This window comes from Notolabrus celidotus, chromosome 23 (assembly GCF_009762535.1).
Source record: "Notolabrus celidotus isolate fNotCel1 chromosome 23, fNotCel1.pri, whole genome shotgun sequence".
NCBI classification, from domain to species: domain Eukaryota; kingdom Metazoa; phylum Chordata; class Actinopteri; order Labriformes; family Labridae; genus Notolabrus; species Notolabrus celidotus.
The window spans coordinates 24,158,189-24,173,736 of NC_048294.1; the positions used below are offsets into that span (position 1 = coordinate 24,158,189).

At 38.9% G+C, this 15,548-nt stretch overlaps 1 protein-coding gene across 1 annotated transcript; it reads left to right on the forward strand.

The window, feature by feature from the left end:
- The first annotated feature begins 5,054 nt into the window (after positions 1–5,054).
- On the forward strand, positions 5,055–14,290 carry LOC117807471. The gene is made up of 4 exons (XM_034676785.1): positions 5,055–5,173; positions 5,268–5,633; positions 7,742–8,107; positions 13,702–14,290. The coding sequence occupies exons 1-4, from the start codon at positions 5,140–5,142 to the stop codon at positions 14,148–14,150; spliced, it is 1,215 nt and encodes a 404-aa protein (XP_034532676.1). The 5' UTR covers positions 5,055–5,139; the 3' UTR covers positions 14,151–14,290.
- The last annotated feature ends 1,258 nt before the right edge of the window (positions 14,291–15,548 follow it).

Sequence of the window (15,548 nt, forward strand, 5' to 3'; positions counted from 1 at the left end):
GTTTCTCTGCCCCCTCTGCTTGGACTGCCCTCCAATCTGAACTGAAACTGTCAGCATTTGTTTTATTGGAAGCTTTCCGCTTTATCTTAAGAAAATGAGAACGGAAATCCTTCGAGCAGTGCCTGTGTTCTTAAATTGTTACTGTAAAATCACTTCTGCACTTTATTTTATCAAATTGCTTGTATTTTATATTTTAATGTTTGTTGTCATTGTTATGTCTGTTTTGTTTACTATGACGCATGTTGCTGCCTCTCTTGGCAAGGTCACCCTTGTGAAAGAGGTCTCAATCTCAATGGGTCTTTTATCTGCTAAATAAAGGTTAAATAAAACACGCAATATAGCGCTCGTTATTTGAGATCTTAGTAGATCAGGCCCATAGTGTAACAGCTCTACTGTTTGTTGGTTGTGTTCGGTGTAGATGCTGTTAATTCCTACTGTGTTGAGTTAGTGAAGGCATCAGGATAGGAAGGGGGCGGAGGTGGAGGAGGGAGCGGGAGAGAGGAAAAGGAGTTTCTCATTGATTGAAACGATTGATTGTTGCACTTGTTGGAACTGGCGTGGTCACGGCCGACAGTGACTACATTTACATGAGACTTTTAATTCAGAATAAAAATTAAATCCAATTTAAAAAGATTAAAAATGACCTTGTGAACACCTAATTCCAAATGAAAATGACCGTTCCGAATTAAAACTTAAATCTGAAGTAAGTGTCTGGTTTATTCTGATTTTAAATCTGAATTGAATAATTCCTCGATCATGTATACGTTCATTCCGCTTTAAATTAATTCCGGTCGTTCTGCGAATGCTCGTTCCCCTGTCCTGTCACGATGACGCACATATTCCGCGCTGGCAAGCACATATTACAGGATCGCAGTCCGAAGCAAGCGCTGGACTTCAGCCGAGACTATTTCTTTAATAGGAGCCTTAGAAGAAATGGACATCGTAAAAAGAGTTGATAGACGGAAGCATAAAAATGTAGACCTTTTTTAAAGCTGTAGCGTCTAATTGTACTTATTGCGTTGTCTTCCATGTTGTAACCCAAAATAAAAGCAGCAGGAACTGGAGTCTTTTTTCTTCCGGTAGACGGACATACATCACGCCCGCCCCTGTCCAATCAGAACCCTTCCCAACCCCCAGACCTTAAGCGGAATTGAATAAAGACAATTAAACGTGTTTTCCATGTAAACCTCAATTCGTAATTACTATTTCCATGTAACCGCGAAGGAGAATACTTTAATTCTGAATAATTTAATTCTGATTAATTTATTCTGAATTAAAAAACCTCATGTAACCAGTGGCCGGTTATTAAAAGCAGCTTGTTACCAATAGACTTGTGATTCCTACAGCGTCCGGGACGGACGTTACAATAGTATACATTTATATTAAGTTCGGGAGGGGACTGCAGTCTGGGGTACTTGGGCAGGTCTGGCTCTGAGCCAGGGTCAAACATTTCACCAAACATGTTGTGTCCCGTACTGGACACACGCAGTCTTTTAAATCTAAATCAAGTTCATGCAACAGTTGCCAAATTAGCATGTGCTGGCTAGTTTATAGGACACCACTATTGCCATTGAATCTTACCTTGAGGGACAGAACGGTGTAACGGGTTGAGTTAGGACCCACAAGCAGTATCGGAAGCCAAGAGATCAGTTGGTAATGACCTTTATTGAACAGTTCAATAGACACGAGCAACAGGTGAATAGTCTCTCTACCTCGAACACAGGTAGGGAATCGAGTCTCTCGGGGCTCGATGACAGCCTGACGAATCAAGCACAGGTGACAGACAGATCCTGGAGGGAGTTGAAGAACAGACTCACTCGAACTCCGCAGGAGGACAGGACACCAAACGGCCACGAGGACGGACAGGCAGAACCCCGAAAGGGCGAAGGCAGGACTCGTAGTCAGGGACAGAAGGCGTAGGTGTTTTCCTGGGAAGCGGCGAGGAGGGATGGTCACGGGCAGGCAGGGTCGGCAACGGGAGATCAGTCCGGAGAAGAACGCTGGAAAATCTTGCATGAGGTCAAAGAACAATCTGGCAAGGAGTGGAGAGTGGCTGCTGCTTATAAACCAGCTTGATTGCAGATGAGGAGCAGGTGAGTGTGCAGGTGAACTGGGTTGCCTGATGAGGGGGCGTGGCTGGCCAGCAGAGTGAAGCAGAGGCAAGGAGAGTGGAAAATTACTGACAGAGGGGAGGAGGTGAGCAGACTGTGACAAACGGTGATCCGGAGCAGAAGATGTGGTTGCAGAAACATTAGAAAAAAAATTTGCAACATAATTAGCATTGTTGAAGATGAAAATTAAAATGCAAATAGGATTATGAAATAGTAATTTTATGAGTCAAATAATGTGCACATATTTAGAAATGTATATACATTTCTGTTAATGCAATTTAATTTTCAAATTTGCTTTTTCATTTTAACTTTGTTACATATATGCTTCCATACTGGTTGGGCCATGATTGAAAAAAAACTAGAATTGTGATTCAGGGAAAAAATATGGCTTCAACTAATTGTTCAACAGAGGGTTAAAACTCCATCCCCCTTCAAGTGTGACTGGCAGTGGGCCGAGCATGCAGCCCTGAGGGACACCAGCAGCTGAAGATGCAGTGTCACAAACTCTGTTGTGTTTCACATGGGTTGATCTAACACTTTCAAAGACAGCTTTACCCACATCACCCACAGGTATTTATGTGACCGAGAAGAACCTCTCAGGTTGTACAAACCACCATTCTCTCTCTACTTGCATAATCAGCTGATACACCTTTCTTTAAAGTAAACACAGATTCACACATATTCTCTATGTTTTCCCCTCCAGGAGGCACTACAGATCTTTGGTTGTCAAAGTTTCCTGCTCTCCAAAGTGTGAAGTTCTACTCTAATACCTTCTACTTACAACCTTGTGAGTTTGAAATGACTCATTTCCTTTTAGAGTTGTTATACACTGTGTAAGATTTAACCATAGTTGGGCATTTAGCTCTTACATCAAGAAACACTAAACATTCATTCGGTAAACCCTGTTGAAGTGCTTTTTAAGAAATGTGTTAAAAAAGAATCTTTGTGTAGAAAATGGATGTTTGTTGGCAGCTGTGGCTCGTGACAGAGTGGGTTTGTGGTTACTGACAGCCTCAGAGTTTAAGTGGCACACACACTTTAGAAGAAAATGAGGACATCCTGCCGGAGACCACCTAAATACCAGCACAGAGAGCTCAGGGTCTTAAACAGGCACATGGCCAAACTCTACCGAAGCAGTAAAACTTATCTGCTTTAACTATGACTATTAAAATTTTCAAATTTAATGCAACTTATAAGTAAAACAAGGCAACATTATGCCAACAAACTGTAAGTTGTTCCATAAAAAATAGACTTTTTATAGTAGGATTCAGATCCAGTGTGTTCTGCAGAGACGTTGCTACAGTCTAACGTTTTCCATGGGCAGAAACTGATGCCCAAATAGCCTCTACAGTCTGTGAATGTGACATACAGTGTAAACTGCTTGAGACACAGTCTGCGTTGGGTCATAGTTGTGGGAATTCACCTGCATTTTAACTTTTAATCCAACATTCATTGTTTCCCTGAAACAGTCTTACACTGTTCGGATAAAGTAAAGGGAGTAGTCAGTAAAGTGCTGACTACAGACACACATATTTAGGGCCCGAGCACCAAAAAGGTCAATGAAGGCCCTATTGGACCTCTTTCTTTCTTTCTTTCTCCACAATAAATTGCCTTTTTGGAACCTTCAACATGCCCCAAAACTCACCAAAGTTGACACACTCATAACGGCCAGGTGAAAAATTTGATATACCAGGACCAGACTCATGTCAGACAGCCATCTGCCTCGACCGAGTTGGGTCTGGAAAGAGGGATAGAGGGGAATAAGAGAAAGAGGGAGCGGTGATAGTGATGAGACGAGTAGTAGTAGCTGTTGCCGCTGGAGTCCAGCACGTCCGTATCAGCTGGAGTCTGGAACGTCCACAGCAGGAGGACGTCTACGACAGCTCAGAGGAACCTATGAGACAAGGGAGCTCAGGGACTCCAGAAAGGTATATGGTTAGAAACTTTAATGGGACAGGGAGAGTTAAAGTAAGAGATGAGGGGAAAGGGGGTGAGATAGGATCCCAGTGTGTCAGTGGGCCAGTTCCCCTGGCAGTCTAAGCCTATAGCAGCATAACTAAGAGCTGGTCCAAGCCTGAGCCAGCTCTAACTATAAGCTTTATCAAAAATGAAAGTTTGAAGCCTACTCTTAAAAGTAGAGAGGGTGTCTGCCTCCCGGACCCTGACTGGTAGATGATTGCAAAGGAGAGGGGCCTGATAAGTGAAGGTTCTACCTCCCATACTACTTTTAGAGACTTTAGGTAGGACCAGCAGGTCTGCATGTTGGGAGCTTAGTGTTCTAGAGGGGTAATAGGGCACTATGAGCTCTTTAAGATATGAAGGTGTCTGATCATTGAGAGCTTTGTAGGTCAGAAGAAGGATTTTAAATTCTATTCTAGATTTTAAGGGGAGCCAGTGTAGAGAAGCTAACACTGGAGAGATGTGCTCTCTCTTCTTAGTTCTAGTATGTCTCTAGATATATGAACTTAAAATTGTATATTGATTTTAAAATCATAAGACTTAACTTCAGTCAATGTACCCATAATAAAAACATACAAAAATAACATAACAATCAATAAGTATGCATTTAAAGGCTTTGTTATTGCAATGGAAGTAACAATGAACCATACATTACCACTACCTAAAATTAAAACCTCCAAAGGTTTGCCCCCCCCCCCCCCCCCCCCCCCCAAAAAAAGGAATATCATATTATCCTAAAAGCAATTCAATGATATCCTTTAAATGCAGTTACTTAAAAAGTAAAACCTGAAATGTTTTTTTCTGTAGAGACTTTAGAAGTAGTACTACTTCATAAAAACATCTCTGACTTTTCCTCTTATGCGTCGGGCGTAACTGTTTGACAATACAGAATGGCGACACAGGAAAACCCACGATTACATGATCTGTATACCGTGAGATCGTTTTCTGCTGAGTCTGAGGATGTTTAAATGTCACAGGGTTTGACCTTCTTTGGAACCAATCAAATGTAACCTCATTTTTGAGATGCCCGCTCTCTGGCTTCACACCTTCAGTTCTCAAAAACTCTTCAATGATGCATCTGTTTACTATCCTCTGTGGAGTATGTAAGTCTCTCTATATATAAGATATATCCAATGTATGATGTGAATTAACACCAAAATTGTAGTGTGAGCTTCTTTTTCTGTCTTTTTGACCCAGTTCACCTGTCAGCAGTGGTCCGGTCCGCAGCAGTCGAACAAGACACCGGGGTTATATCAGTCACTGCCGGGGACAACGTGACATTAAAATGCTTCTATGACAGCCAAGTGGCAATGCACTTCTCCTGGTACCGACAAATCTTGGGAGGTGGACCTGAGCTCCTGTCTACGATTTACAAGTACGATAAACCGACCAAAGTGTCCCCGTGGATGGAGAAGAACCCTCGTTTCTCTCTCCAGAGGATGGAGAGGACCAATCATCTACTCATCTCTGATGTCCAGTTCTCTGATTCAGCTTCGTACTTCTGTGGAAGCTCGCACTCCAACATTGTGGAATTTGGAGATGGAGTTTTTCTGAGTGTTGAAGGTATTTTCTATTTCTTTGTTTTCTAACATGTAGTGGTTGCCAAAGATATGTTCTTTCCTTTAATCACCTCAATATACGCCACTTTCCCCCCCTCTTTTATTCTACTGTTTTATCTGGTTGTTAAACTGACTGAAATTAACAGTGGTACCTCTTTATGACCTCTGAACACAAATGAGACCAGCAGCAATGAAACAGACTATTTCTATAATGTACATTTTGATGCCTGTGACCACTGTGAGTGGATAGGTCTGATACCAGACAATTAAAAACAGGCTTTTTTCATTTTTCAATGGAAAAATTTCATGATTAAAAAGGCAGGATTTTTTATCGAAACACTTCCCCGAACTGATCATGTTTACAAGATCAAGATAAGATCATCCTTTATTCGTCCAACAACGGGGACATTTAAAGTCTTACAGCAGCAAAGTAGATCAGCATATGCACCAAAAAGGTCAATGAAGGCCCTATTGGACCTCTTTCTTTCTTTCTTTCTCCACAATAAATTGCCTTTTTGGAACCTTCAACATGCCCCAAAACTCACCAAAGTTGACACACTCATAACGGCCAGGTGAAAAATTTGATATACCAGGACCAGACTCATGTCAGACAGCCATCTGCCTCAACCGAGTTGGGTCTGGAAAGAGGGATAGAGGGGAATAAGAGAAAGAGGGAGCGGTGATAGTGATGAGACGAGTAGTAGTAGCTGTTGCCGCTGGAGTCCAGCACGTCCGTATCAGCTGGAGTCTGGAACGTCCACAGCAGGAGGACGTCTACGGCAGCTCAGAGGAACCTATGAGACAAGGGAGCTCAGGGACTCCAGAAAGGTCTATGGTTAGTAACTTTAATGGGACAGGGAGAGTTAAAGTAAGAGATGAGGGGAAAGGGGGTGAGATAGGATCCCAGTGTGTCAGTGGGCCAGTTCCCCTGGCAGTCTAAGCCTATAGCAGCATAACTAAGAGCTGGTCCAAGCCTGAGCCAGCTCTAACTATAAGCTTTATCAAAAATGAAAGTTTGAAGCCTACTCTTAAAAGTAGAGAGGGTGTCTGCCTCCCGGACCCTGACTGGTAGATGATTGCAAAGGAGAGGGGCCTGATAAGTGAAGGTTCTACCTCCCATACTACTTTTAGAGACTTTAGGTACGACCAGCAGGTCTGCATGTTGGGAGCTTAGTGTTCTAGAGGGGTAATAGGGCACTATGAGCTCTTTAAGATATGAAGGTGTCTGATCATTGAGAGCTTTGTAGGTCAGAAGAAGGATTTTAAATTCTATTCTAGATTTTAAGGGGAGCCAGTGTAGAGAAGCTAACACTGGAGAGATGTGCTCTCTCTTCTTAGTTCTAGTATGTCTCTAGATATATGAACTTAAAATTGTATATTGATTTTAAAATCAGAAGACTTAACTTCAGTCAAGGTACCCATAATAAAAACATACAAAAATAACATAACAATCAATAAGTATGCATTTAAAGGCTTTGTTATTGCAATGGAAGTAACAAAGAACCCTACATTACCCCTACCTAAGATTAAAACCTCCAAAGGTTTGCCCCCCCCCCCCCCCCCCCCCCCCAAAAAAAGGAATATCATATTATCCTAAAAGCAATTCAATGATATCCTTTAAATGCAGTTACTTAAAAAGTAAAACCTGAAATGTTTTTTTCTGTAGAGACTTTAGAAGTAGTACTACTTCATAAAAACATCTCTGACTTTTCCTCAATAACTCATAATATTCTCATGTGAACTGTATTGTTTCTTTCCTGCTGTATTTCTCTTATGCGTCGGGCGTAACTGTTTGACAATACAGAATGGCGACACAGGAAAACCCACGATTACATGATCTGTATACCGTGAGATCGTTTTCTGCTGAGTCTGAGGATGTTTAAATGTCACAGGGTTTGACCTTCTTTGGAACCAATCAAATGTAACCTCATTTTTGAGATGCCCGCTCTCTGGCTTCACACCTTCAGTTCTCAAAAACTCTTCAATGATGCATCTGTTTACTATCCTCTGTGGAGTATGTAAGTCTCTCTATATATAAGATATATCCAATGTATGATGTGAATTAACACCAAAATTGTAGTGTGAGCTTCTTTTTCTGTCTTTTTGACCCAGCTCACCTGTCAGCAGTGGTCCGGTCCGCAGCAGTCGAACAAGACACCGGGGTTATATCAGTCACTGCCGGGGACAACGTGACATTAAAATGCTTCTATGACAGCGAAGTGGCAATGCACTTCTCCTGGTACCGACAAATCTTGGGAGGTGGACCTGAGCTCCTGTCTACGATTTACAAGTACGATAAACCGACCAAAGTGTCCCCGTGGATGGAGAAGAACCCTCGTTTCTCTCTCCAGAGGATGGAGAGGACCAATCATCTACTCATCTCTGATGTCCAGTTCTCTGATTCAGCTTCGTACTTCTGTGGAAGCTCGCACTCCAACATTGTGGAATTTGGAGATGGAGTTTTTCTGAGTGTTGAAGGTATTTTCTATGTCTTTGTTTTCTAACATGTAGTGGTTGCCAACGATATGTTCTTTCCTTTAATCACCTCAATATACGCCACTTTCCCCCCCTCTTTTATTCTACTGTTTTATCTGGTTGTTAAACTGACTGAAATTAACAGTGGTACCTCTTTATGACCTCTGAACACAAATGAGACCAGCAGCAATGAAACAGACTATTTCTATAATGTACATTTTGATGCCTGTGACCACTGTGAGTGGATAGGTCTGATACCAGACAATTAAAAACAGGCTTTTTTAATTTTTCAATGGAAAAATGTCATGATTAAAAAGGCAGGATTTTTTATCGAAACACTTCCCCGAACTAATCATGTTTACAAGATCAAGATAAGATCATCCTTTATTCGTCCAACAACGGGGACATTTAAAGTGTTACAGCAGCAAAGTAGATGAGCATATGAAATAGCAATTATTAAAAAGTTATTAGCAATTAAAATTAAACAAAGTGAAATAAGCATATCTTAAGAAAGTATATACACAAATAAATATGTAAATTAACATATTTAAAAATCCAGTGATGCAATGAAAAATGTGCACAGACAAGTAACATAGGTTAACATCAGTAATGAGATCAGAGGTATCACTTTACACAAATCGTCACTCTCAAATACAAATCCTCACTGGAGCTTAAAGCAAGTTATTATGCACAGTTGGCTCAAGGATTTCTGGCTCCTCCAATTTGTGTCTCAAAGTGGCTTAGGCAAGAAACCCTAACCTCCAATTTCAGTGTGTGTGTGTGCATGGTTCAAAATGGCGTAAAAGTCTGAGGCACTTGAGGAAATGGGTTGCAAGACTACACTACCTGTCAAAAGTTTGGACACACCTTCTCATGCAATGGTTTTATTTGTTGTAATTAATTTAAACATTGTAGATTAATACTGAAGACATCAAAACTATGAAATAATCTGGTTTTGCCATAATCTGGATTACAACAGTAGTCAAATAGGGCTATCCATTGTGTACTAACCCTACCTCTTTCAGGATAATATGATATTAATTTTTTTGGGGGGGGGGGTGAAACCTTTAAGGGTTTTAATTTTTGGTAGTGGTTGTGGGGGGTTCTTTGTTACTTCCATTGCAATAACAAAACCTTTAAATGCATGCTTATTTATTGTAATGTTATTTTTTTATGTTTTTATTATGGGTACCTTGACTTAAAGACACTACCCAGTTAAGTTATATATTTTAAAATCAATATAAAACACAAATGTATATAATATATACAAAGTTAAGTTCATATAACTAGAGATAGACTGATTCATCAGTCGGGCTGATTTATGGCATTTTAAAATAAATGTAGCCAATTAAAATGATAATAGTAACGTCTGCAGACTCTGCAGACAGCCTCATATGGCTGCTGACATGATGACACGTTTTTCCCATCCTAAATGACAACAGATATAATCTTAAACTGTTACAGGCTGGTGTTTAATGTAAAGTCTGTTATGATGTATAGAATAATGCAGTATATGTTCATGTTCTGATTTATATAGCAAAACCCAATATCTTTTTCTATTTCGTGAGTTGATTAAATGGTAAATCATAATACATTTTATTTGTAATACACATTTCAAAACCAGAGTTACAAGGTGTCATAAAGACATACACTACCAGTCAAAAGTTTGGACACACCTTCTCATTCAATGGTTTTTATTTATTTTAATTATTTTCAACATTGTAGATTAATACTGAAGACATCAAAACTATGAAATAATCTGGTTTTGCCATAATCTGGATTACAACAGTAGTCAAGTAGGGCTATCCATTGTGTACTAACCCTACCTCTGAACAACACAACTGATGGTCTCAAACACATTAAGAAGGCAAGTCATTCTACAAATGAACTCTTGACAAGACTCATGTTCATTAGAAACCATTCCAGGAGACCACTTCATGAAGTAGACTGAGAGAATACCAAGAGTGTGCAAAGCTGTCATGAAGGAAAAAGGGGGCTACTTTACAGAATCTAAAATATAAAACAGATTCTGCTTTGTTTAATACTTTTTTGGTTCATTCAATAATTCCATATATGTTCTTTCATAGTTTTGATGTCTTCAGTATTAATCTACAGTGTTTACAATCATTACAATAAATACAAACCCTTGAATGAGAAGGTGTTTCCAAACTCTGACTGGTAATGTACACAGGCACTATTTAAATGGAGACATTCACTATGACACGTTTAATTTCCTTAGACGAACTCTTGAGAAAACAGCTGGAGTAAAAAATGTCCTCAAGTTAAAATCCTTAAACTTACAAAGAAAACATTAAAGGTACAGTGAAGAACTTAATGACTAAAATTCTTCCCCAGTGTCATAAGAACAGTCAAATGTACTTCTTGATGTAGATCTGTGAATTTTCTAAAATAAATGTCAACAGAGGCAGTTTCAGCTGCTTGTTACTCACCCTGCCTCACACCAACCTGGTCGCAGCCATAACAGGCATTTAAAAGAAATGTGTCCTGTTGCTGTTTGTTCCTGCAGCTCCTTTGCTTCCTGGTTTGAGGTTAGTAGTCATACCTGGGCTGGTCTTACTACTGGTCTAGTTTGCATTTGCATGTGGTATAATGGCATCAGTATTGATTTTAGAAACTTTTGAAACCAGACTAAGAGCACTCTCAAACTAGCGTACTACTGTTCTGTGCCTGAGAATGTTTCGCCGCCAGAGTCCAGTTAGACCATTATGAGTGCTCCACTGTGTTTAGGCCCGGTACACTTCCTTGGCCCTGGCACTGTCAGAAGAGTAGACAAGAAAGAGTAGGCAACGTTGACATGTAATGATGCAACTTCTCTGATCCACGCCTTACATAATTCATATAAATAATAACCATCTTGGTCAAACTTAGGGTTGCAAAGGGGTGGAAAATTTCCGGAAAGTTTCCATGGAAGGTTAAGCTGGGGAATTTTGGAAAAATTCCAAATTGGAAACTTTCCATGGGAATTTATGGGAATTAACTGTGAATTGAGGGTAATTTAATGAAAAGGTATCATATCCAAGCATAAATATTTGTTTTGTTATAAGTAGACCTCCATCCAAAATAATACAATTAAAACAGATTTATTTGTAAGTAGAACTTTAACAAGTGTTAAATATTTTATTGATCCATCAATTCTTTCATTGAAGAACAAAAACTTGAATGTTGAGTTAAATATTAATCATCCCCCCGACACAACCCATTCAAAAAATTAACAAAAATGCAATCCCAACAAAGTCACATTCAACCCCTTGCATGAACTCTGGTTGTTTAAAGGCACTATGAGGAGTTTTTAACTGGCTGAGAAACGGACTGAAACTGATACTGATGCCTCTTTATGACCCTCAAAAGCAAACAAGACCATCTACAACAGCACTGACACCTTCTCTGTTGTCATTTTAATGTCTAAGATGGCTCTGAGGGGGTAGGTGTCAGAACAGATGATTGACATCTCGCTTTAGAAACACCCTTTTTTGGCTGTTTTCATTGCAAATAATCACATTGTAAGATAAGTCTAAATGTTAAAAGACAACAGGATGAGGTTATTGTCTGAAGACAATTATTTTGCATGTACAGGACAAGAGACAAGAGGTATCACTTTGTCCACAAGGGGGCGCCATAATCATGAGCCAACTTTCAATTTAGTCAATTCCTGGTGTATTCCCGTTTATTCTCATAAATTCCTGTTAATACCCATAGAAAGTTTCCAAATTTGGAAATCCCTGGAATTTTGCAACAGAATGGATCTTTACCATGAAAAACATGTCTCTGAATTTAATTTGTTGGATCATTGTGCCACCCTCCCATCTGCTCGCCTTCAGCCGCTCGCCCCACCGTCTCTGGAACTCTCTCCCCCAGGACGTACAAAATGTCACCTCTCCGACCACCTTCAGATCCTGCCTCAAAACTTACTTTTTCCGCCAAGCCTACTCACTTTAATCTGTCTTTATGGGACATGAATGACTTCCCCTCCCCTTTCATTTTATTAGTATTGTATTGTTATTCTGTTGTATTTGTGTATTTATTTATTGCAGAGTTTTGCTTTTATTATTGGTATGTTGTAAGGTGACCTTGAGTGTCCAGAAAGGTGCCTATAAATAAAAAATATTATTATTATTTATTATTTATTATTGATTGTGTGCAGGCCTGGTTGACTGAGGGTCAACTGAGCCTGGGGAGGGGATAATAGGATATGATAGGATATTACTTTATTGATCATGGGGGGATTACAAAAAAAAGAAGTACAATCGAGAATAAGTTCAAATAAGTAAAATGAAATAAGTAAGAATAAAAATAAATAAATAAAGAGAATACAAATTTAAGAAATATACAAAAGTTACAAGTGGTTTAAATAGTGGTAATAATTACAGGCAGTATTAAAAGAAAATGATTCAGTAGTGACAGGTTGACATGATGTGATTATGGTTTGGTTATGACAGATGAAGCAATATAATAAATAAATACGGGTATATAACATGACTGTATGAAGATAAAGAAAATAGTAAAAAGTAGTATACAGTGGTGGAAAAAAGGGTTTTTTTTTTTCATTATTATTCACAAGAAAAACTAACAAAACTAAATTCTTGATAGTTTCAATATGTCAGTTCTCAACATTGTCGGTATGGAAGTCAACAAATAACAGAGAATGTGTTCAAAACTGAACAAAATATAAATAAACCATCACATCATCAGATTCATATTTAGTAGTCCTGCCATTGGCACGCAGTAGAGCTGTAATCCAGGCTTGCATGCTCCCCACAAGCCTTTTGCACTGTTGAGGGGTAATCTTGTCCCATTCTTCTTGAATTACTGCTTTGAATTCTTCTAAATTCTTTGGTTTACGCTATGAAACAGACCTTTTGATAATCCACCACAGATTTTCAATGGGGCTCATGTCTGGGGATTGAGCTGGCAACTCTAAGACCTGGATAGTCTGCTTCTGCAGTCAAGTTCTACTGGCCCTGGATGAGTGGCAAGGGGCATTATCTTGTTCTTGTGAATTTGTATCTTCAGGCGTGTTTCCTGCTTTAGTTTCCTTGTTGTAGCCATTTTTGTCTCTAAAGAACTTTCAGATGTGCTGGCTTTATATAAACACTAAGCATTGCAACAAAAATTGTGTCTTTTAATAAAAAGTACGACCTTCATTAGTGGATCACTGGTACCAAAATGACTCAATACTCAAAATTTCTTATGGATCTTTATGGAACCAATCAATTTTAAGTTTTTAATGGCTTTTTTTAAGATTTGTTTAATATTTTGGCTGTGACTACTAAAAGAACTTGCACTTGAAGACATAAGAGGGATTCTTAATGCAACATTTCTGCTTGGGGTATCAGAAAACTTTTTTCCACCACTGTATAATAGTACCATGATCAGTAGTAGTAAACAACAATAATGTAACATAACATTATATAATATAACAATAATAATAATATAATGTAATGCAATCATGCTTTTGCACAGTAATGTGTCCGCAGGACAGCTTTAAAGCTAGAAGCTGTTACATGCCTCTTAAAATTGAACACAAGAAAAGCCTTCTTATATTTTTACCAAACTGATTCTCTGTTGGTTTTTTTTAGGAGCCAACCTCAAAGAAATAGACCAGAGGCCAGCGTTTAAGATGGTCCAGCCAGGAAGCTCTGTGACTCTGAATTGTACAGTACACACTGGGAGCTGTGATGACAAGCACAGTGTTTACTGGTTCAGACAGGGATCTCTCAAAGGAATCCTCCACACACAGGGAGACCGCCGTAAACAAGTCTCCACACCAGGATCCCCCTCACAAAGCTGTGTCTACCATTTGCAGAAGGTCAACCTGAGCTCCTCTGATACCGGGACCTACTACTGTGCTGTGGCCTCCTGCGGGGATATCCTGTTCGGTAATGGGAGCAAGCTCCTCATCACAGACGGTGCAGAGGAAGAGCTGAGAATCCTAGTCTGGCTCTCCATCATCAGAACGGGGATCCTCCTGTTGTTTGTGACAATCTGTCTTTTGGTTTTTCTCAATAAGAACAGAAAAAAGTCCTGAATAGTTTGTAGTTTGGCTCTTGCAGACTCTGTGTTACAGTTTAATCACATGTTTTATGAAAAAGTTTTCACAGATGTGTAAGATACACATTTATATTTTGTACGTTACTCTTTTCTGAATAAAATCAACTCTCAACATAAGATCAGTTGTGTGCACACAGTACATTTGTTGAAAACCCCCCAGAAATCACAGTCAGGCACTGAGAACACCTTGAACATTTTGTCAGCTGATACACCCTGGTAACCACAGTTCTTCATACCATATCCGTTGATCTGCCCACAAACTGTGTGCATTAAAAATAGAGAAACACTGTGAAGTGAAACAACGATGAATTTCTGCTTCTAAACTTATATTTGGTTTACCAAAAAACAAAAAGGTTCCTGTGGTTATTCTCAGAGTTGTAGTTACACACGTTTCTTTCAACAACATGAGGACACCATCTACACAAACCACCTTCATACTAACAAAGACACCACATGGTCTGAAATAGACATGCGGCCAAACTCTACCGCAGCAAAGACCCTCTCTGGTCAACCAAAGATACATTCAAAATGAATAATTTATATGAGCAAAATGAAACAAATGAAACGGTAACACTTTACAATAAGGGTCCCTTAATTAGCGTTAGTTAATGCATTATTAAGCATTAATTAACTATATTAATTATAATAGTTTAATAAGCATTATAATGTATTACCTAACATTAACTAACACATTAGTTAATGCATTAATAAGCAGTTAATGTCCACTGCTCAGAGTTAATTAATACATTATTAAGTATTAATAAAAGTTACAAAACTTAATTAGTTAACCATTAGTGAATGCTTTCTGGACCCTTATTGTAAAGTGTAACACATGCATCACTTAAGTAACACATTATAAATGCTAAACTGCCTCATAAGCATTACTTAACCATAATTAAGCATTAGTGAATGCTTTTTGGACCCTTATTGTAAAGTGTAACACATGTATCCCTTAGGTAACACATGAGTTGAAATGTAGTTGAAGCAACACATATAAAGAATTCAACACATTTTATTTAGAATAAAACAGATAATCACAGATAACATCTCAACTGGCACAGAGAAGTATGGTGGCCCTGAGAGCTCACAGCACTGCAACTTAAGAAAACACATGCAAAAAGACAAAACACAAGAAAATTAAGAAAACATCTTCATCAATTTGACAACACATGCGCAGCATTTAGAAAACTTATGGTTTTATGCTTATGCTGATGCTTATGAGTCAGTTTAGCATTTATAATGTGTTACTTAAGTGATGCATGTGTTACACTTTACAATAAGGGTCCAGAAAGCATTCACTAATGGTTAACTAAGTTTTGTAACTTTTATTAATGCTTAATAATGTATTAATTAACTCTGTGCAGTGGACATTAAT